Source organism: Athene noctua, chromosome 10 (assembly GCF_965140245.1).
Source record: "Athene noctua chromosome 10, bAthNoc1.hap1.1, whole genome shotgun sequence".
NCBI classification, from domain to species: Eukaryota; Metazoa; Chordata; class Aves; order Strigiformes; family Strigidae; genus Athene; species Athene noctua.
The window spans coordinates 16,922,774-16,942,196 of NC_134046.1; the positions used below are offsets into that span (position 1 = coordinate 16,922,774).

At 64.0% G+C, this 19,423-nt stretch overlaps 2 protein-coding genes across 4 annotated transcripts; one reads left to right on the plus strand and one right to left on the minus strand.

Moving 5' to 3' along the window:
* The first annotated feature begins 1,096 nt into the window (after positions 1-1,096).
* GRM2 (glutamate metabotropic receptor 2) lies at positions 1,097-11,238 on the plus strand. Its single transcript, XM_074913950.1, has 6 exons — positions 1,097-1,203; positions 4,064-4,684; positions 7,008-7,845; positions 8,553-9,616; positions 10,469-10,643; positions 11,131-11,238. The coding sequence occupies exons 2-6, from the start codon at positions 4,226-4,228 to the stop codon at positions 11,202-11,204; spliced, it is 2,610 nt and encodes an 869-aa protein (XP_074770051.1). The 5' UTR covers positions 1,097-1,203; positions 4,064-4,225; the 3' UTR covers positions 11,205-11,238.
* A 1,159-nt stretch (positions 11,239-12,397) lies between these two features.
* RRP9 (ribosomal RNA processing 9, U3 small nucleolar RNA binding protein) lies at positions 12,398-17,139 on the minus strand. Of its 3 annotated transcripts, XM_074913953.1 has the most exons (16): positions 16,798-17,139; positions 16,574-16,665; positions 15,496-15,578; positions 15,311-15,423; positions 15,143-15,222; positions 14,992-15,033; positions 14,633-14,759; positions 14,293-14,417; positions 13,949-14,041; positions 13,749-13,849; positions 13,486-13,620; positions 13,235-13,297; positions 13,004-13,149; positions 12,820-12,899; positions 12,629-12,702; positions 12,398-12,534 (listed from the first exon to the last, which is right to left on the minus strand). In XM_074913953.1, exons 2-16 carry the CDS (start codon positions 16,574-16,576, stop codon positions 12,429-12,431), a joined length of 1,371 nt encoding a protein of 456 aa, XP_074770054.1. In that variant the 5' UTR covers positions 16,577-16,665; positions 16,798-17,139; the 3' UTR covers positions 12,398-12,428. The 3 variants fall into 3 exon arrangements, with proteins under 3 accessions (XP_074770054.1, XP_074770053.1, XP_074770052.1); XM_074913952.1 differs by lacking the exons at positions 16,574-16,665; positions 16,798-17,139 and adding an exon at positions 15,712-16,093; XM_074913951.1 differs by lacking the exons at positions 16,574-16,665; positions 16,798-17,139 and adding an exon at positions 15,661-16,093.
* Positions 17,140-19,423: the final 2,284 nt, after the last annotated feature.

Consider the following 19,423-nt stretch of genomic DNA (forward strand, 5'->3'; position numbering starts at 1 on the left):
GGAGACAGGCCGGTGGGGTCTGGGGTCCTGGTGCTGTGGGACCCCAGGGAGGACCTTGCCACGGAGGTCCTGTGTTATTCCCCCCCAGGTGAGGACTGCTGGGCAAGGGGGGAACAGAGCGGGTCTGGCTCTTGCTGCAGCACCCTGACCCGCAGCCCGCAAGCACAGCAGCTGGCAGCAGGGAAACCGAGGCATGGGGTGAGGTGGTTACCCCAGAGGCGCCCCTGGCCCCTGCCCATCCCTGTGATTCCTGTGTCATCCCCTGTCCCATTCTTGTCCCCGAGACATGGAACTCTCCAGGACAGTCAGGCTGCCAGCGTGGGACCGATGGGGACAAGGTATGGCAGGATCCTGGGCAGCTGGGTGGCTCCAGAAAGGGTTTGGGCAAACGGAGGAGACCTGGAACGCTAAATCCAGACACTGCCTCTGCCGTCAGACGGTCCAAAGCCTTCTCCCAGCTGGGTGCTTGGGCCGATGGTGAATGCCAGGGGTCTGCGTGGAGCATCAGTGGGGTGTCGCTGGGCCCCTGGGTGCCCCCAAGGGCCTCGGGAGCAGGGGACAGGCTGGGTGGGGGGCTGTGCTGGGCACGGCGCGGGGGGGGACACTGGACAGGGACGACGGGGACGGCCCCAGGGGCACCAGGTTGCACCTGTGGAGCTGGAGCCATCACTGGGACCCCTCCCGCTGGGCTGGGACTGAGCTGGGGGCTCTGGGGGGGCTGCCAGCGTCCTGCCTCTGCCCAGCCTGGATCTGGCCATCCCTTGCCTGGGTCTGCTGTGTCCTGCCTGTGCCCTGGTTTCTCTGGCCATGTCCTGCCTGGATCTGGCCATGTGCTGCCTGTGACCTGACATCCCTGCCTGTGTCCTGCCCGTCTCCTGCCTTCCCTGCCTGTGTCCTGCCGGTGCCGTGTCCTCCCCGGCTTCGCCCAAGCCCTGCCAGCCCCCGGCCCTGCCGTGCCATCCCCGGCGGTGCCGGGAGCCGGCGGAGCGCAGGCGGGGCGGCCCCGGGGGTGCCGCTGCCCGCCGGGCCGGGGCCGGGCCGGGGCGGGGGCCGGGGCCGGGCCGGGCCGGGCGGGGGGCGGAGCGGCTCCGCTCGGCTGGGACTGGCGGAGTGTCAGAGGCGGCGGCGGGAGGCGGCGGCAGCCGCAGCTCCGAGGCAGCCGCTGCACCGGCACCGGCTCCCGGCACAGCCCGCCGGGCCCAGGTAAGGGCTGCGGTCCCACCCCGGCGCTCCCGGCCGCGCCCTTCCCCGTAGCCTCAGGCCGCGCCGTGCCCCGGCGGCGCCCCCAGAGCTCCGGTAGCCCCGGCGGAGGGGCACGGCGACCGGCGATTCTCCGGAGCCGTCGGGGCCGCGGCACGGCGGGGCTCGGCGGCCGGTGCCCGGAGCCGGGGCTGCGGGAGGGAGCCGAGCCCGGGTAGCGGCACCGGCACCGGCTGGGCAGGGGGTGCGGGCGGGGCGGGGGGCACCGGGGCCGGTCCCGCCGGCTCCCCCCCGGGGCCGCGGGGCTCCGGGAGGAGGGCTCGGGGGACCCCCGTCCCCCCCGTGCCCCGGCAGCGCCGACGCCGCAGCGGACACCCAGCGGGACCCCGCCGCCGCGGTGCCCCGGCTCCGGGCAGGGGCTGCCCGCCGTCACCGGGACAAGGAAGCGGGGGCGACCGCCCGGCACGGCGGGGACAGTCCCGTCCCCCCCCCCCCCCCCCCCCCCGCCCCTGCTGCTGCCTCGCCGGGTCCCTCCGGCTGTCCCTGGACGGAGAGAGTGGCTTTGGGGGGGCCTGCGGCGGCAGCCGGACCCCGGGGCAGGTTTGAGACGGGATTTGGGGTGGATCCGCCAAGCCCGTCACCCCATCCCCTGGGGGGGCTGCGCTGGGGCAGGCAGCCTCCTCCCCTCTCGCCTCACTGCCGGGGTGCGCAGGCCAGGGCTGCGCCAGCTCCCCTCGTCCTCGCCTCCCCGACACCCCACGCTCCCACCAGGCGGGGCAAGAGCAGCCTGTGGCGGCGGGGGGTGCTGGGGCGAGCACCCCGGGGAAGGCGCTTTGGCCCCACGAGGCACCGGGGCTCACAGGCCGTGGGGCAGGAGGGAGGTGGGGGGGGTCCTGGCAGAGGTGGCGGTAGGACACCCAGGGACCCCGGGGGAGGTGACGATGGCGGCTTGTGCTAGGCGGGCTCACCCCGCGCCCCCCCAGCGCTGCTGCTCTCACACACGCCCCGGGCCACCCCGAAGGGCGGTGGTGTCAGAGGGGGTCAGGTCTTCTGGCTGGGGGGGGGGTGGGAGGCGCTCGGGGCTCGTAAGAGCAACGGCACCTTCTCACCCATCCTACTCACCGGCGCTTTCGGGAGAGGAGGCTGCCAGCAACCAGCAGCTTCCCAGCGCACCGTGGCCATCGGGCTGGACTCGGTCTGCCCTGCCGGGTGCTTCACTTCCCCAGATGTTGTCCAGCTGTTCCCGCGGGGCTGTCCTCCCCCCAGCACCGTGCCAACCCAGCTGAGCAGCTGCAGGGATGGCTGCAGCCTTGCTCACGGCGTTCCTCGGGGCTCACTGCAGGGTGGGTGATGGTTCGCCCTTTCCAGAGAGCTCTGCCTGAAGGTGCCTTTCATCTGGCGGGTCCTGCCAGCTGCCCCAGTGGAGCTGGAGCCCAAGGAGCCAGCTCCCGGTGTTGCCAGACCCCTGTGCCAGGCTCAGCCTGCCGCTGATGGGCTCCATCAATAATCCATGTTCCTGCGGCCTCTTTCCTGCTTGAGGAAACCCTGCGTCCCTCAAAAGCATTCACTGCCTGAAATAAGGCATCTTCCCCAACCTCCTTCAAATTTGGGGGTCAGATAGGAGATGCCCTGAGGCAGCTGGGGGCTTGTCACAGGCAGGCAGCACCTGGCGACAAGAACTTTGGGGCACAGAGGAAGAGGAGGGGGTCTCCATGCATCTCACCACCCCAACCTGCTGTGCCCTGTGCCACGCTCCTGCCTGCATCCCCCTGGGCATCACGGCTGGCTCCGGCTGTTTGCCAGAGGGCTCCTGCAGCCCCCAGCATTGCCTGTCTGGGAGCACTGTGGGGGCATCGAGGGGTGCCCTGCTCCTGCTCGGGGAGAGCAGCCTCAGGACTGGCTGTGGGGGGCTGCAGGGGGGGCAGCACTCTCCAGCATCGCCCTCCCACCGCATGTGTCCCCATGAGCACCCTGCTGTGCTGGGCTGCAGTGAGCTCCGGGACCTGCCGTGGCACCGGCAGCTTCCCGTGCTGGAGCAGCCTGAGGTTTCTGGGCTGTCAGGGGGTGTCCTTCTCCCACGGCTCCCAAAACGCTGGCCCCGCGGGATTTCAGCAGTTGGCTTCAAATAGGAAACAAATCTCTCCCGTGGTTTGGGAAAAGACAACTGATCTCCGAGGGGACTGCATCTCCTGCCAAAAAAAGGCCTGCCTGCTGCAAAAGCCTTTGATTCCCCCGCGCCTCCGTGCTTTCTGCAGAGGGAGTCAGCAAACCTGGCTCTTACTTTTACTGAAATCTCTGAATTTAGTATACAGGGAAGGAAGGGGGGTGGTGAGAGAACAGACTCTAAAGCACCACGGCTGCCGGAGCCCACCCTGTGCATCGCTGCAGGAGGTTGAAGCCACGGGCAGCACTGGGGGCAGCAGCAGGCTGGGTGGGCTCCGGGGCTCCGGGATGGGGATTAAAATAAGGTGGTGGCTGGGTGCTGCAGGCATGGCGGGCTCATGGCTGGCTGCTTTTGGCAGCATTCTTGGAGGTCAGGAGCTGTGGGCACCCCTGATGCATGGGTTGGGAGCTCAGCTTGGAGCTGGTATTGGCTCTGCCTGCCCAGCCTGGGCCCCCTGCTCCAGGTGACATCCCTGTCCAGGTGACCTCCCGGGCTCCTTCCATCCCTCAAGGTTTTAGGGGCTAGCAACTTGTCCCCCAACAGGCTGCTCTGCACCCCAGATTGGAGGGAACAGGGATGGGCGGCACAAGCAGGCTCATGCCCTTGCTTGCCCATGCAGCACTGGCATTGCCCGTGGGGACAGTCCCTGTCTCGCCTTGCAGCCCACAGACCCAGTGGCTTTTCTCTTTGCTTTTCCAGGTGCTGAGGGCTCTGCCAGGGCAGCACGACCCCCCTCCTGCTGACACCACGCCGCGCCACCCCCCACCACCCAATGCCTGGGGACTGCCTGCCCTCGCCTTGACGGGTGGCAGTGGATGAGACGGGGTGGCGCGGGTCCCCCGGCCGGCGCCAGCGCACCCCATGGCGGTCCCCTTGGCCGCCTGGTTGTGGCTGATGCGCATGGTCACCTGCCTGGCTGCTGGGCATGGCATGGCTGGCAAAAAGGAGATCAGCATGGATGGGGACCTGGTGATTGGGGGCCTCTTCCCTGTCCATGAGAAAGGAGTGGGGAGCGAAGACTGCGGCAAGATCAACGAGCACCGGGGCATCCAGCGCCTGGAGGCCATGCTCTTCGCTCTGGACGAGATCAACAAGGACGGGAGCATCCTGCCAGGGGTGAAGCTGGGTGCCCACATTCTTGACACCTGCTCCAAGGACACCTACGCCCTCGAGCAGTCCCTCGACTTTGTCCGTGCCTCCCTCACCAGGGTGGACGGCTCCGAGCACATCTGCCCTGACGGCTCCTACGCCGTCCACGATGACGTGCCCACTGCCATCACTGGTGTCATCGGGGGCTCCTACAGTGATGTTTCCATCCAGGTACCCTCCAGACAAGAGGGGCTCAGATGGGGCTGGGGGGTTGTTTGGCAGAAATGGCATGGGGGCAGGTAAAACTCCCAATGTAGCAGTGCGATGGTGCCACTGCCAGTGTGGCACAGGGATGCTCTAGTGTCCCTCGCGGTGATGTTTTGCCCCTTTCTGCAATGGTGAGGGAATGTCAGCCTGGCAACTGAGAGAGCCACCTCTCTGCTACTGGGGAGGGGCTGCAGCTCTGATGGTGGCCAGGGTTCCTTTGGGGGCTGTGGGGAGCCCCCCACCTGCCATAAGCCATGTGAGCTGAGCCAGTGGATCCATCCCACAAAGGGACAGGGGTTTATTCCACTCCTTGGGTTGTGGTGGCAAGCGCAGCTCCTCAGCCCAGGATGATCTCAATGCTCAGGTCCCCACTGTCCTCGGTGCCACCATGCTGCCATGTCTGTTGCTGCTGCCAACAGGCCTAGATGGTGTGAGCTGCCTCTCGACAGTGCCAGTCCTGGTCCCTGGCCTGCCATGTCCTGGTGTGGGCCTGGAGAAGGACACTAGCCCTCTCCTGCCTGACATATGCCACCAGCACCCGCAGGCGCTGCTTGTCCCGCCAATGGGTGACAGCATGATGCCACCAGGCTTGGATGTGGCAGGCGCTGTGGGGGGCCACCTCCAGCCCCTGACAGACCAACTGTCCCCACCACCAGGCCTGGATGGCCACGGCTGTGCCGTGGCTGTCCCAATCCCTCCCTGGCCAGTATAGTGCTAGGTGGTGCAGCTGCTGCGGTGCCCTGACTGTCCCTGGGGGCTGCTGTGGTGCAGGAGTGGGGTTCAGCTCACTGGAGTGAGGTTCAGCTCACCTCCATCCCCAGTGGGATGGGTGGGTGGCCAGGGGCAGGGACATGCCCCAGCATGGATGTGACACTTCTGATGTCAGAAGGGTGCCGAGGACACTGTGGTGGGGATGTGGGGACACCGCTCCCAGCAGGCAGTGCCCAGCATGAGGGGGCACCATTCCCTGTGCCCCCACAAACCCAGCCCGCGAGGTGCTGCTGGCTGTGAGGGGGCACCCGCCTCTGAGGGGCTCAGCCGTAGGGCGGCCTGGCCAGGGCAGGGTGGTCACAGGGGGCCACTGCCCCCATGTCCACAGTGATCCCACAGGAACAGGCACTTTGAGCCTCGGACCCGGCTGTCACCCTGGGTGGGGTGCAGCTCAGTCCCCGAAGCCGCGGCTCTGCGGACCCAGAGGCTGGCTTCAGCAGGCAGAAGCCATTCCCTGAGTGTGCAGGCAGCAGTGAGGCCAGCTGAGTCCTGGGGGCTGCTGGTGGACCATGCTCGCTAAGTTTTAATTAGTCCCCAGGGTGTGTCAAACCACGTCTGCTGGTCCCCAAGGTCCCCGCATCTCCCCAGCTGTGGAGCAGAGGATGCCAGGACTGGGTGATGGAGGCAGCACGCTGGTCAGACCAGGCGGGCGCTTGTCCCTTCCCTTGCTGGAGGACCTGGAGTGTCCCCGTGGCCGGGGGCACTGTCCCAGCCCCGGGCAGGCAGGTGGCGGGGCGGGCAGCCCATGTGCTGCCTGGGGAGCGCGAGCGATGCTGGGGCGGCCCGGTGGGCTGGCAGCTGCTGTTGTGCGGCGAGGTCACGCAGCGGCATTTCTGTGCTCGGGGGCCTTCTTGCCATTAGGGGACTTTGTCGTTGAGAACATTTGTCCACGTTAATTAAGCTGTGTCTCTCGCCTGGGGAGCAGTGAGATGTGGGCAGGCTCACCAGCCCCGCTGGCACGCCTGAGCCCCCCCAATTGCTGCTCCAAGAGCCTGGGTTTTTAGCAGCCTCATTAGCAGGGCTTTTTTCCCCTTTGAAGCTAACGAGGGCTTCTGCTGAGCAGCTGGAAGGTGCTGGTCCCACCGGGGCTCCCAAAGCAGGATGAACAGGTGCCAGTAGCCAGGTTCAGCTCTGCAGCCCCCCCGGGCTGCGTAGGGAGCTCTGCCCTGGCTCCCAGCCCCCAGAGCCCTTCCCCCCGGTGCCATGGAGCTGCCAGGTGCCCTGGATTTCTCCTTGCCCACCAGTGTCTTGCACAGGTTGCCACTGACCCATTTATCTCCTCCCCAGCCTCAAATTTCAGAGGGGAGTGCATGAAATACTAGAAAGAAAAAAAAGAGCATGTCTGAGGGCTTAGGCAACCCTGTGAACGTGCCATCTGTCTGTCTGTCTCTACCAACCAGGACCCTCCAGGTGGGGGGTTGCTCATCAGCCCTATGGTTGTGCTTGGAGCACCATGCACCACTTGGTATTGGGTAGGGCCATATCTTCAGGTGCTCACCTCTCCTCCTCCGCACAGGTGGCCAACCTGCTGCGGCTCTTTCAGATCCCACAGATCAGCTATGCCTCCACCAGCGCCAAGCTCAGCGACAAGTCCCGCTACGACTACTTTGCCCGCACCGTCCCACCAGACTTCTACCAAGCCAAAGCCATGGCAGAGATCCTCCGCTTTTTCAACTGGACCTACGTCTCCACCGTGGCCTCAGAGGGTGACTATGGGGAGACAGGGATTGAGGCCTTTGAGCAAGAAGCCCGCATGCGCAACATCTGCATCGCCACCTCGGAGAAGGTGGGGCGCTCCATGAACAAGAAGACCTACGATGGGGTGGTCCGGGCTCTGCTGCAGAAGCCCAATGCCCGAGTGGTCGTGCTGTTCACCCGAAGTGAAGATGCCCGGGAGCTTCTGGCAGCTGCCCAGCGAGCCAATGTGTCCTTCACATGGGTGGCCAGTGATGGGTGGGGAGCCCTGGAGAGCGTGGTGGCTGGGAGCGAAGCGGTGGCAGAGGGAGCCATCACCATTGAACTAGCAGCATACCCCATTAAGGAATTTGCTTCCTATTTCCTTAACCTCCACCCCTACAATAACAGCCGAAATCCCTGGTTTCGGGAGTTTTGGGAGCAGAAGTTCAAGTGCAGCCTCCACATGCAGGACTGTAGCCGGTACTCCCTCAAGACAGGCAAGTTTGAGCCAGAGTCCAAGATCACGTTCGTGGTCAATGCAGTCTATGCCATGGCTCACTCTCTCCACAACATGCACCAGGCACTGTGTCCCAATGCCACCAAGCTCTGCGATGCCATGAAGCCTGTCAATGGCAAAAGATTCTACAAGGACTTTATGCTCAATGTTAATTTTGATGGTGAGTCCAGAGATGGAGATGGGTTTTATCTGCCTGACTGGAAAGGGATGGGTGGAGGGGCAGGGAAGAGCAAGGAGACCAAAATTTGGCCCAAGACCCTTCAATTCCTCTACACAGGGACCCCTGTGCCATGAGCTGTGGTTGAACCAGGATGCCAACAGCTCACCATCAACTGTGGGAGGAAATCCAGGCCTTCTGTATCCAGTGTGGAAAAGCTGGTGACCAACTCCATCCTGCTACAGCTGGGTGGGGGGACCCTCAAAGAACATAGGTCCTTGGAGACCTCACTTGCAATTGTCATGATTTATTCACATTTCAGAGATTAAACTGGAGGATTAAACTGGAGGATTACCCTTGATCAAGAACCCATGTAGTTAGGGGTGAATTAGAAGTGTGCTCTCTGTGACTTGGGCTGAGCCTGGCTACCCAGGTGTCACTGAGAGCCACAGAGGCTGCAAAATTGCCTGCTTTGCCCCTGCAGAGCTCGCTGGGGCTGCCGAGCTATTAGGCATGTGGGGAGGAAGTTCTTCACCTTTGTTTTTCCGCTCCTAATGTGCGCACAGGCAGCAAGCATGAGAGTGAAGGCAGGGAACAGGTTGGACGTTTGCCTGTGGCCATGGTGGGATGTGACCCTTTGAAGGAGCCCTGCCTCCAGGCCGGGAGCTCTCCTGCCCCATGGCAGTGACTGTCTCCCCTTCTCTCCCCAGCTCCATTCAGGCCAGCAGACACCAAGAGCATCGTTCGATTTGACCGCTACGGCGATGGAATTGGGCGCTACAATATCTTCAACTATCACCACATGGACGGGCGGTATCGGTATCAGAAGGTGGGCTACTGGGCTGAGGGGCTTATCCTCAACACCAGCCTCATCTCGTGGGCTGGGACCTCCATCCCTGTGTCCCAGTGCAGCGACCCCTGCAAGAAGAATGAGATAAAGAGCATGCAGCCCGGAGACATATGCTGCTGGATCTGCATCCCCTGCCAGCCCTACGAGTACTTGCTGGATGAGTTCACCTGCATGGACTGTGGTCTCGGTTACTGGCCCAACGAGACCCTGAATGGCTGCTACGAGTTGCCCCAAGAGTACATTCGCTGGAAAGACGTCTGGGCCATTGGTCCCGTCACTATCTCTTGCCTGGGTTTTATCTCCACCCTCTTTGTTTTTGGAGTCTTCCTGAAGAACAATGACACTCCCATCGTGAAGGCCTCTGGCCGGGAGCTCTGCTACATTCTCCTGACTGGGGTCCTCATGTGCTACAGCATGACCTTCATCTTCATTGCAAAGCCCTCCACCGAGGTGTGCACGCTCCGGCGCCTGGGGCTGGGCACGTCCTTCGCTGTCTGCTATTCAGCCCTTTTGACCAAGACAAACCGCATCGCCAGGATCTTCAGTGGGGTGAAGGAAGGGGTCCAGCGCCCCCGGTTCATAAGCCCCACATCACAGGTGGTCATCTGCATGGCCCTCATCTCTTGCCAGCTGATCATCGTTATCATCTGGCTGCTGGTGGAGACCCCTGGCACAGGCAAGGAGACCGAGCCTGACAAGAGGTACATTGTCACCCTCAAGTGCAACAATCGCGACTCCAACATGCTCATTTCGCTCACCTACAATGTCCTCTTGATTGTCCTCTGCACGGTCTATGCCTTCAAGACACGGAAATGCCCTGAAAACTTCAATGAGGCCAAGTTCATTGGGTTCACCATGTACACAACCTGCATCATCTGGCTGGCCTTCCTGCCCATCTTCTATGTGACCTCCAGCGACTACCGAGTAAGAGCCTAAGTTTTGGGGAGGATCTAACAGGGCTTGATCTAGTCCTGGTGATGTGGCTCCCACAGTGTTCGTGGTTAGGATGGGGCATGGAACTGGGGAAGGGTCTTTGGCCATGGATTTGGTGATGGCCACCTCTTCATTGGGGCGTTTGGGACCAAGTGAACGGTGGCTGAAGGGCTGTGGCTGAGGGGTCAATGGGTCCTAGGGAGAACACTCCCCTGCCTTGATGGATTGTTTGCCTTGATGGACTGTTTGCTAGGGTGAGGCTGGGAAATGGCCCTGAGACCTCCAGACTCCCCAGGCTGAGTGGTATGGAGGAGTGATAGACATCCTTCAGCCTTGCAAAACACAGGCACGAGACACCCCTCACCCAGGGCATGAATGCCAACCCCAGGGCCAGCATGGTCCCTGGGGAGCCGAGCAGTGCCAGGGACTGGGAAGCATGGGATGCACCCTGCAGCACCTCAACTTCCCTGGCAAGCGTGGGCACCCAGACACATTCTTGTTGGGCCTGGAGGACTTGGTGGGGGCAGCTGCAGCTGGGGGCTTCCAGAGAGGACCTATGTTCCACAGTGGGAGTACTCAAAGCAGCATGTTGGCAAGGCTGGAGGTGCTGCTCAGGGTGTACCCACTTTACAGGGGCAGCATGTCCCCATCAGGGCAGTGCCCACCCTCTGCCCATGGGTCTCCAGCAGGTCCACCCTCACAGAGGCACCTGGGGTGGGGTGGGCTGTCCCCGGGGAGTGCAGGCAGCAGCTTCTGCCTGGTGCCACAGTGAGGGCTTTGTCCTGCCCCGCTCAGGGCAGAGGGCTGGTGGCAGGGGCACCTGACGTCTACTCCCATCTCCAGGTCCAGACCACCACCATGTGCATCTCGGTGAGCCTCAGTGGCACCGTGGTCCTCGGCTGCCTCTTCACCCCCAAGCTCCACATCATACTCTTCCAGCCGCAGAAGAACGTGGCCAGCCACCGTGTGGGCACGGCTCGGTTCAGCGTGGCGGCCGCCAGCTCCAGCCAATCTCATGGTGAGCACAGTGGGGCTGGAGAAGGGCTAGGGGGGGGCAGCATCCCCTTTCTGGTGGGGGGGGGGGGTGTGGGGGGGGGGGTGTGTGGGAGCACCTAGCATGGGCCCCTGAACGAAAGTGGTGTGCAGGATAGGGCATGGCTAGAAGTGGGGGAATGGAAGACGCTGTGTCCCCTATGGCTCATCCCTGTCCCCTGACCCAATCCCCCGGCTCCTGTGGCTGCAAGCTCCGAGGCTGCAGCAGGGCCTTCCAGTGGGGGTAACTGCTCCCGGGCGGGGGGCAGGGCCTGTCATTGCCCTGAGGGGACATGGCCACCCCAAGCACTCAACACCCTGGCCCCGAGGGGATGTGGCCACCCTGGGGACCCTCCAAGCCAGCCCCAGGGGCTGCGGCTCCCCAGGCACCCATCGTTCATTGCAGTATGATGCCCTGGGGAGATGCTGCTGCCAGACCCCAACACACCCCTGACTGTTGCCTTCCCGGCCAGGCTCAGCCTCGCAGTACGTGCCCACGGTGTGCAACGGCCGTGAGGTGGTGGACTCGACGACGTCATCCTTGTGAAGGACAGGGGGGGGCCAGGCCATGGTGCTGCTGCTCCTGTCTGCGGCCGCTCTGCACCCCGGCTCCCTCCCCAGGGACAGCAGTGCCCGCGGCATGGCCACTCGGGTGCCAGAGGCAGCTGGGAAGCTCAGCCCCTGCCCCTGCACGAGCTACACATCCCATGTGTTGGGTCACGGTACGTGTCACCCTTCCCTTGCACTGAGCCACGTTACACGTCCCCTGTACTGAGCCGTGGTGAACATCCCCGCTCCCTTGAACCGAGCCGTGGTGTACATCTCCCCCAGCACCTGCACTGAGCTATGGTGTGCACCCCCCCGTCCCTTGCACTGAGCCATGGCGAACACCCCTCTAAGACACCTGCACTGAGCCGTTGTGCACCCCCACATCCCCTGCACTGAGCCATGGTGCTTGTCCCCCCCAGCCCTTTCCCTGCGCTGCAGTGCACAGCCCCCAGTCCCCACACTGAACTGTGGTGCACACCCCGTCCCTTGCACAGAGCCGTGGCACAGAACCTGCCTCCCTCTCACCAAGCCACGTTGCAACACCCACTTTGCTTGCACCGAGCCACGCTGCACCTCCCGCTCCCTCCACGCCGAGCCCTGTGCCGGCACATGCTGCCCTCACCCCATCACCCACCCCACAGTCCCAGTGCCGGGCCTTTCCCGTCACCCCCTGTGCCAAGCTCTGCACCATGTCACCCTTCCCTCCCCCTGTGCTTTGCACAGTTTCACCCTCTTCTCCTCCTTTTTGGCCCCAGGAAAGCTGCCAAATGCTGCCGGGCTGGGCCCAAGCCCCCTCCATCCCTCCCCTCACTGTGCGAAGTGCTGCTCACTCCTTTGTGAGAGACAGGGCAGGAGCAGGGGCAAACACTCACTGCCCCCCCGGCCCTGCAGAGCTCGGGGTGGGTCCGGCAGGGGCTGAGGGCAAGTAACAGGACCTAGGTATTTAAGCCCAACCACGTTTTTAAGAGTAGATTTTTTTCTGTGAGCAAGAGTGTGAAATTTTTTTTTTGTAATTTATGTAAATAAAGTGGTTTTGGTTGTTTTTTTTAAAAAATGGACTCTTCCAGAGCTCAGGTCCAGCTGAACCTGAGGGAAGGGGACAGACCCTCGCAGAGGGCAGAGTCCCACCAGCCCCAGGAGGGTGGGTGCACGAAGGACGCAGGACCCAGCTCCAGGGACAGGGGTTTAATGATCCAGCTCAAGCATCTCCAGGAGCAGAGGGCTAGGAGCTGTCAGGGGCTTCAGGCCTGGGGGCTGCGGCCCTCCCTTTCAGGGGGATGATGCAGATGCTGTTTTTGGCTTCTTTGACTCTCCACCACCGGCCGAGCCTGTAGATGAGAGATGGGGGTCACACTCTGCCAAGGACCAGAGGAGAACAGAGCACTGCACCCCCGGTCAGCACCAGGGAGGGGGGAATGGTACCGGTGCTCTTGTCCAATGCCAGCCACGAGGAAGTCACCAGCTGCTGAGAACTTGAGGCTGTTGACAAAACCCACCTGGAAGGGACAGAGCAGGGGTGAGGGGCTCCTGCAGTCTCCTCCTGCCACCCACAGAGGGCAGACCCTGCCAAGAGATCTCCCCCAGCCCAGCATCCCCAACCTCCCCATTCATACCAAGGGGATGTCCCAGAGGGGCTCCAGCTTCCGAAATCCCTCGCCACACTTCCAGAGCTTCACACTAGCGCTATGGGAGCCTGGGGCAGAGAGAGGAGACTGCCATGCACCCCGACCTGGGGGAGGGAGCAGGACATCCCCCCCCGTACCCCCAAACCCCTGCTCCAAAGCGGCTGCCACACACCTGTAGCCAGGAGATCACTGTTGCGCAGGGCGGCCACTGCTGAGATCCAGTATGGCTGCTGCAGGCCCTGGGCGTCCTGCATGCCATGTGCCTGCCGGGCCAGCGCCAGCGGCTTCTTCTTCGTCAGCCCCCACAGGGCTACGGACCTGTCAGGCAGGGGAGGGGAGGGGTGAGGGGGCTGAGCGGGGTGTTACCTGCCCACTCTGGGAACCATTGTGGCCCTGTGCTCACCCGTCATCAGCACCTGATACCATGTGCTCTTCATTGATGAGCTGGATACAGTCGATGGAGCCTCTGTGAAGAGAAAGGGCAACTGCCATCAGTTAGGAGCGTGCGTTGCGATCCTCTTGAGGAGTCAAGGGCTCACTGGGGCATCAGCAAACCCAGGGTGCCACCAGGCTCCCAGTGGTGCTTGGCACTCGTACAGCGCTGCCCCAGCCAGATCTGCCTGTCCCCAGCCCCCTCTCCCTCCCCAGACCTACTGGTGCCCATAAAACACGAGCTGCGACTCCTCGGGGATCTTCCAGAGGCGCACGGTGCCATCCCGTCCCCCCGCTGTCACACAGCACTCCCGGCTCAGGCTGTCCAGCCCTGTGACAACATCCTGGTGCCCAAAGCTGGAGGAGGAGATGGCAAAGGGCTGCAGCAAGCACGGCCCTCTGCCACCTCACCTTCCTTGGGGACACCGGTGCATCCCGGGGCTGTTGGGTCAGTGGGTTTCCCCCACCACCACCCCAGGTCTTACAGGGTCTCCACATATGCATTTTCTGCCACGTTCCAGACCTTGACGCAGCGGTCGTGGGAGGCACTGTACAGCTGGTGTGTGCCCTTTCGGAAGGACAGACCCTGTGGACAGACGGACGGACACGGGCACAGCAGTGAGGGGCGCCAGGGAGGACCTGGCTGCTGGCCCGACAGGCATCGCAGCCGATTCCCCTGACTCACCGAGACGGCGTCGCGGTGCCCGGTGAAGATGTGCAGGCGCTTGCAGGTGACTGTGTCCCAGATCATGATCAGCTTGTTCCTGTCTCCCGTGGCCTAGCAGACAGCACGGGATGCCTGAGACCTGCCCCTCGGGGACACATGGCCCAGCCCAGCCTCCACTCTCACCCCATGTGCTTTGGGGTGTCCCAGGGAGCAATTCTCAACTCCAGTGGGGGAAGGGGCTGCTTTAACCCAGCAAGGTACATCTGGGCATGAGACACTGACCCCGAGACCTGGGGAGGAGATGCACTCCCCACAGCCACCTCTCTGCCCCACGCGGCAGCACCAACCCCCTCTGCCCGTACCAGGTACTTGCCATCCGACGAGATGGCCATGCAGAGGATGTGAGATGCATGCCCCATGTGCTGCTCCTCGGTGCCCTTCTTCCCCCCAGGCACCACGCACAGCCTCTTCCCGCTCTCCACCTCCCCTACAGGAAAGGCATCACCGTCACCCACTGGGAGCCTCCCACCACTCCAGAAAGCGCCGCGAGCCTCCCACAGTGCCCAAAATGATGCACGTGCAAATCCCTGGAGGGGTCGGGGCTAAGCCACCTCCATGGACACCCATGGTCCTGCTGCTGTGGGGTCCCCGCAGGTGTCAGGCTGGGGGAACAGCCAGTTGCGGCCCCAAGAAAACACTTGCATTTGATGAGGGAGCCGTCCTTGGAAGCAGAAAAGATGAACCGGTCATCTGGAGAGATGACCAGGCAGGTGACGGGCAGCTGGTGCCCCCGCAGCACGCGGATGCTGGCCGGATCCGGAGGCTGCACCTGCAGGGAGAGCGGGATGTGAGCTGGGCTGCCCCGGCCTCTTCTCTGGGCACGGGGGTACCCCAGCACGGCACCCTCCCCTCTCCAGGGCGCCAGGAGATGGCACCCCTGGGTGGGAGAAGGGCCCTGCTCCTGTAGTCGGCACGGTAACTCAGGGTGCCAGCCGGGGCTGTACCCGAGCATCCCCCAAAGCCAGCACTTACTGTCTGGTACCCCAGGGCTGGGCACTTACATCTTTGGCGACCAGGCGCTGCAGCCGGCCCTTCTGCTCGAGCTGGGGAAGAAGGAGGGGGCTCAGCAGGGGAGGCCCCGGCCCCGCGGGAGCGCGGCAGAGCCCATTGCCACCGGGACCAAGGGGACGCGCCCGGGGCCCCCCTGCTCACCACGTCCTCCTTCAGCCGGGTGCCGATGAGATCCACCGGCTGGGTCTCCTCCTCTTCCTCCTCCTCCGCCCGCTCCTCCTCTGCGGCGGACATAGCGCATGAGGGCCGGGGTCAGCGCCCGGGGCCGCCCCGCCGGGGCTCCGGCACCGAGGGCAGGGCGGGACTCACCGTACTGGCGGAGCTGTTCCAGGTACAGCTTAGCCAGGCGCAGCTTCTTCTCCTGCGGCGTCTCATCCACCTCCTCCTCCGCCGCCTCCCGCCGCCGCCGCCCCAACGACGGGCTGTGGGGACACGCGTGAGCACCGGTACCGGCACCCCTACCCGTTGCGGCGCCCCCCCGGCGCAGCCCTTACCTCTCTGGCTCGGAGTCGCTGGACACCTCCTCGTCAACGGGCCGCCCAGCCGCCGCCCGCAGCCTCCCCTCGGCTCCCGGGACCTGCGGGACGAACCGGGGTGATGGACGGGACGGGACGGACGCGGCGCCCCTCGCCGGGACGATCCCGCCGGGAGGACCTCACCGGGGAGACTCCACCGGGGCAGCCCCTCCTCGCCCCCGGCCCGGCCCTCACCGCCGCCCGCAGCCGCCGCCGTCCAGCCGCCCCGCGCGGGGCCTTCCCCCTCTTGCCGCCCGCCGCCGCCGCCATGCTGCCGACACACGTGGTGCCCGCCCCGCCCCGCCCCGCCGGCAGCGGGCGGCCAGGCCACGCTCCCCCCCCCGCGCCTATTGGCTGCAGGCGGCCGGAGCCCGCCTCCCGCCGCCCCTGCGGCCCCGCCTCCGCCGCCCCGGAAGCGCGCTCCTGCCTCGCCCCCGCCCCCTAGTGGCCGGCCGCGCTGTCACTCGGGTACAGACGCCATTCGCTCCGCCCCGGACCCGCCCCCTAGGCGCCATGTCCCGCCCCTGTATTGTCCCCGCCCCTTGGTGGGCGGGGCTCCCCGCCGGGCCCGTCCCTGCCCCGGGACTGCGGGCTGCGGCCTCCGGGGGCTTGGGCTTGGGGGGAGCGGGGGGGCCCCGCTGAACGCCCAGCCGCGGGGAGGGGCCTGTGGTCCCGTCCCATGTCCTCTGGGGGGCCGAGGGGCCCGTCCTGCGCTGTGCCGGCGGCAGCGCCTGGCTGGCTGGGAGGGCCCGGCCCGGTGGTGCTCTGGAGCCAAAACCTGCTTTTGTGCCGAAACTTGATTTTGCACATTCGGTCTCTTTTCTGCTGGGTGCCTGGCGAGGCGTGGAAGGGCAGCGGGAGTACCCTCCGGCTGCTCTCTCACTGTGACAGACTCACTTCCCCAGGGACGAGCCGCCAGAGCGTGGCCACGTGTGCCCCGAGCTCCCTGGAGGGGCCGCTGACCACGGGCGGGTAGGCTCCGGGTGGGCTCCCTTTTGGCACCCGCTCAAAGGCAATGGCCCCACAGAGGCCTTGGTTTCACAGCGTGACCTCTTACCATTGCTCTCCTGACTTCCAACGTCCCCAGGCAGGAGCGGTTGCAGGGCTGGTGGGTATGGGTGGCGCGGGCAGGAGGCAGAGCTGCCCTTCCTGCTGGGGACACAGAGGGAATGATGCTGCTGGAGCCAGAGCATCCGTGGCTTTGTAGCTCCCAGGCTCGGCCACATCAGCCAGAGGCAGCACAGGCTCCATGGATGGTGGGAGGCAGAAAAAGTGATTTACCCTGGTGTGGCCCTGGAGATGGGAGGGAAGGCTTCAGTTTCAACTTCGGCTTCAGCTTTGGCTTCAGCTCTGGCTTGGGCTTCCCCTTCCCGCGCAGCCCAGCAGAGCAGCTTGTGCTTCGTGGCAGAAACAAAGCGTGTAGGTAGACGTTGCCCTGGGCCACCAGAAAGAGCAGCTGTCCTGCTGCTGTCCGGAGGATGCCAGCTCCTCTGGGGCTGAGGTCTCTTTCCTGTTAGACTTCAGGAAGAGGAGATAACCCAGCCTGCAGGGCGTCCTAGGGCTGGGGCTGCTGCTCTCTCTGCCTGAGCAGAGTTCTCACAGGGTGCTGAGTGCCACCTCAGTTAAACCTCAACTGCAGCCTTCTTCATCGGAGGATGAGGCCTGTCTGAGTCACCAGGGAGGAGACGAGGGGGCTGGCATCTTCCCTTGAGCCTTGGAGGACTGTGGGGACAAAGCAGCAGAGGTGAGGTGACAGCCCTTTTTCCCCTCCAGGCAGGGCACATTGCACCCCATGATTCCCAGGGCCAGGAGGGAGCTGCGGGGCAGGTGTCTCAGCTGGAGGCTGATGGTCAGGAATAGCCCCCTCCAGAAACACCCCCCTCCCCATAGACGTGTGGGAGCAGAGGCCCCCTCACCTTTGCTAAAGGGGGAGCTCCATGCCAGAGTCTTCTTCCTCCCTGCTGCCCTCACTCACCCCCTCTGATGTACTCTGTTTGTGCTCATCTGATGAGCCCTGGTGGGACGCCGCATGTTGGGGATCCCACAGCCCATCGGGGACCCCGCCACCCAGCCCGCCTGGCTGCACAGCTCCCTGTGAAGGGCTGACCCTGGGGTGCGGGATCAGGGAGGGGATGGATGAGCCTCCTGTCAGCCCCACCTGCACAGGGAGGGGTGGGAGGGGGTGAAGGGGTGCTCCACAGGTCCTGTGCCAGGACACAGGGACGCTGGGAGAGGGAGGGACCCCGGGGCTCACGGCTCACCGACAAACCTGGCTGTTTCCAGCCGCAGGGGCTCCTGCAGGTAGGGCTGGCTCTGGTGCAGGTAGTCATTGGCCCTGCCCCTGTTCCTAGCCAGCTAGAGGGAAGAGAATGGCGCGGGGTTGGCACAGAGCTGCCCCCAGTCACGTCATCCCCGCACCAAGGGCCACCCTTCTTCCCCCCAGCAGGACATTCCTGGCTCCCTGACATGTGGCATTTGGGTTCGGAGGGAGCAGAGGGCTTCCTGGGGACATTGGGGTGCCATCCTGGTGGCATGGTCCCCTTTGGGACCCCAGGAGCAAGGACAGCCTGGAGCAGAGCCTGCTCTGGGAGGGTGTGTGCAGTCACAGAGGCACAGCCCTCCATCCCCACCACCGGGCACAGGGCAGGACTCTCCCGGGCAGATCCCGGGGACTCTGGGGCTGTGCTTGCCAGGTACTCGCCGATCCTCCATGCCTGCGCAGTCTCGGCCAGCTGTGCCAGCTGCTCCCACCTCAGGAACTGGCCAGTGCTGCAGAGGGCTTCCTGGGAGGCCTGGTGAGCAGCAGAGATGCCACCACTACCACCAGGGCAGAGGGCTCTGTGTCCCCCCATCTTGGCCAGGCTCAGGGCCTGTCCTGGCCCATGCAGGGAAGACAGACCAGCTGGGGACTGATGCTGCCACCAGGTTCAGCACCCCAGGGGAAGATAAGGGCAGCCACCCATTCTGGCTGGAAGCCTGTAGGACTTCAACATTTTGGCCTTGGTGGCCCTAGGATGCTGCGGAGCTGTAGCCCGGTCTCTGGGCTGCAGGGACCCATGCCAGGGGCTGTGCAGAGGGACCTGTGCAGAGGCCCCATCCATCTGGAGGAGAAAGGGGGGTGGTGGGCAGGGAGGGGTGCTATGCCTGTTCCCAGGGTCTCAGCAAGCTAGACCTGTCCTGGTCATGCAGGTGAAGGAGCAGCGGCAGCAGGCTGTCTCACACCTCCTTCATCTTCTTCTCTTCAGTACCCACCACAAGCCCCATCACTTTTTGGAAGAGATGGATGGAAAGCTCCTGCATGGTGTCCGACTCCTGTGGGAGGAGGGGAGGAAGACCTCAGCCCCAAGCCCAGGGTAATCAAGGCGTTGATGTAGAGATGGACGTCCCCAAAAATAATTTTCTGGTGCAGCTGGTTTGTGAAAGCTGCTACCCCTGCCTCACTTGCCAGCAGTCCTGGAGCTGTAGCTGCCCTGTGCCATGCAGCCAGGGCCACTTGCCTGGGGAGGAGAAAAACTGGGGTGCTCAGAGAGAGGGTGCAAAGCTGGAGACGCATTAGACAGAAAAGTTGCTGGCAAAGAAATAGGGCACCCAGATAGGCCCAGGGAGCAGATACCCAGGGAGGGTCCAGGGCTATTGTGAGCAAGGACGAGGGGAAATGGCTTTTCAGACTGCAGGCAGACAGGGTGGATCAGGCTTTTTCTTGCCAAAGAGAGTGGCCCCTAGTTGAGTCCCAGACTCCCGCAGCAGCAGCCCCTGGCTGACACAACTTCTCTTACTTCTCTGCTGCAGGACGAAGGCATGAAGGTGACAGAGTTTCTGTAGCCTCGTTGCAGGTCCCCTTGTCCTTGCAGGTGCAGCAGAGGGTAAGGTGCCCCACCAGCCTCCCCAGCATCGTAAACTTTTATGT

Excerpts from the sequence above, each read along its gene's own strand:
- RRP9 (XM_074913951.1), bottom strand. The coding sequence starts at position 15,786 with ATGGCGGCGGCGGCGGGCGGCAAGAGGGGGAAGGCCCCGCGCGGGGCG. Across the intron at positions 13,150-13,234 it reads GTATCAGGTGCTGATGACGG|GTCCGTAGCCCTGTGGGGGC; the intron begins GTGAGCACAGGG and ends CCTGCCTGACAG. Across the intron at positions 12,535-12,628 it reads GGCATTGGACAAGAGCACCG|GCTCGGCCGGTGGTGGAGAG; the intron begins GTACCATTCCCC and ends TCTCATCTACAG.
- GRM2 (XM_074913950.1), top strand. The coding sequence starts at position 4,226 with ATGGCGGTCCCCTTGGCCGCCTGGTTGTGGCTGATGCGCATGGTCACC. Across the intron at positions 4,685-7,007 it reads ACAGTGATGTTTCCATCCAG|GTGGCCAACCTGCTGCGGCT; the intron begins GTACCCTCCAGA and ends TCCTCCGCACAG. Across the intron at positions 9,617-10,468 it reads TGACCTCCAGCGACTACCGA|GTCCAGACCACCACCATGTG; the intron begins GTAAGAGCCTAA and ends TCCCATCTCCAG.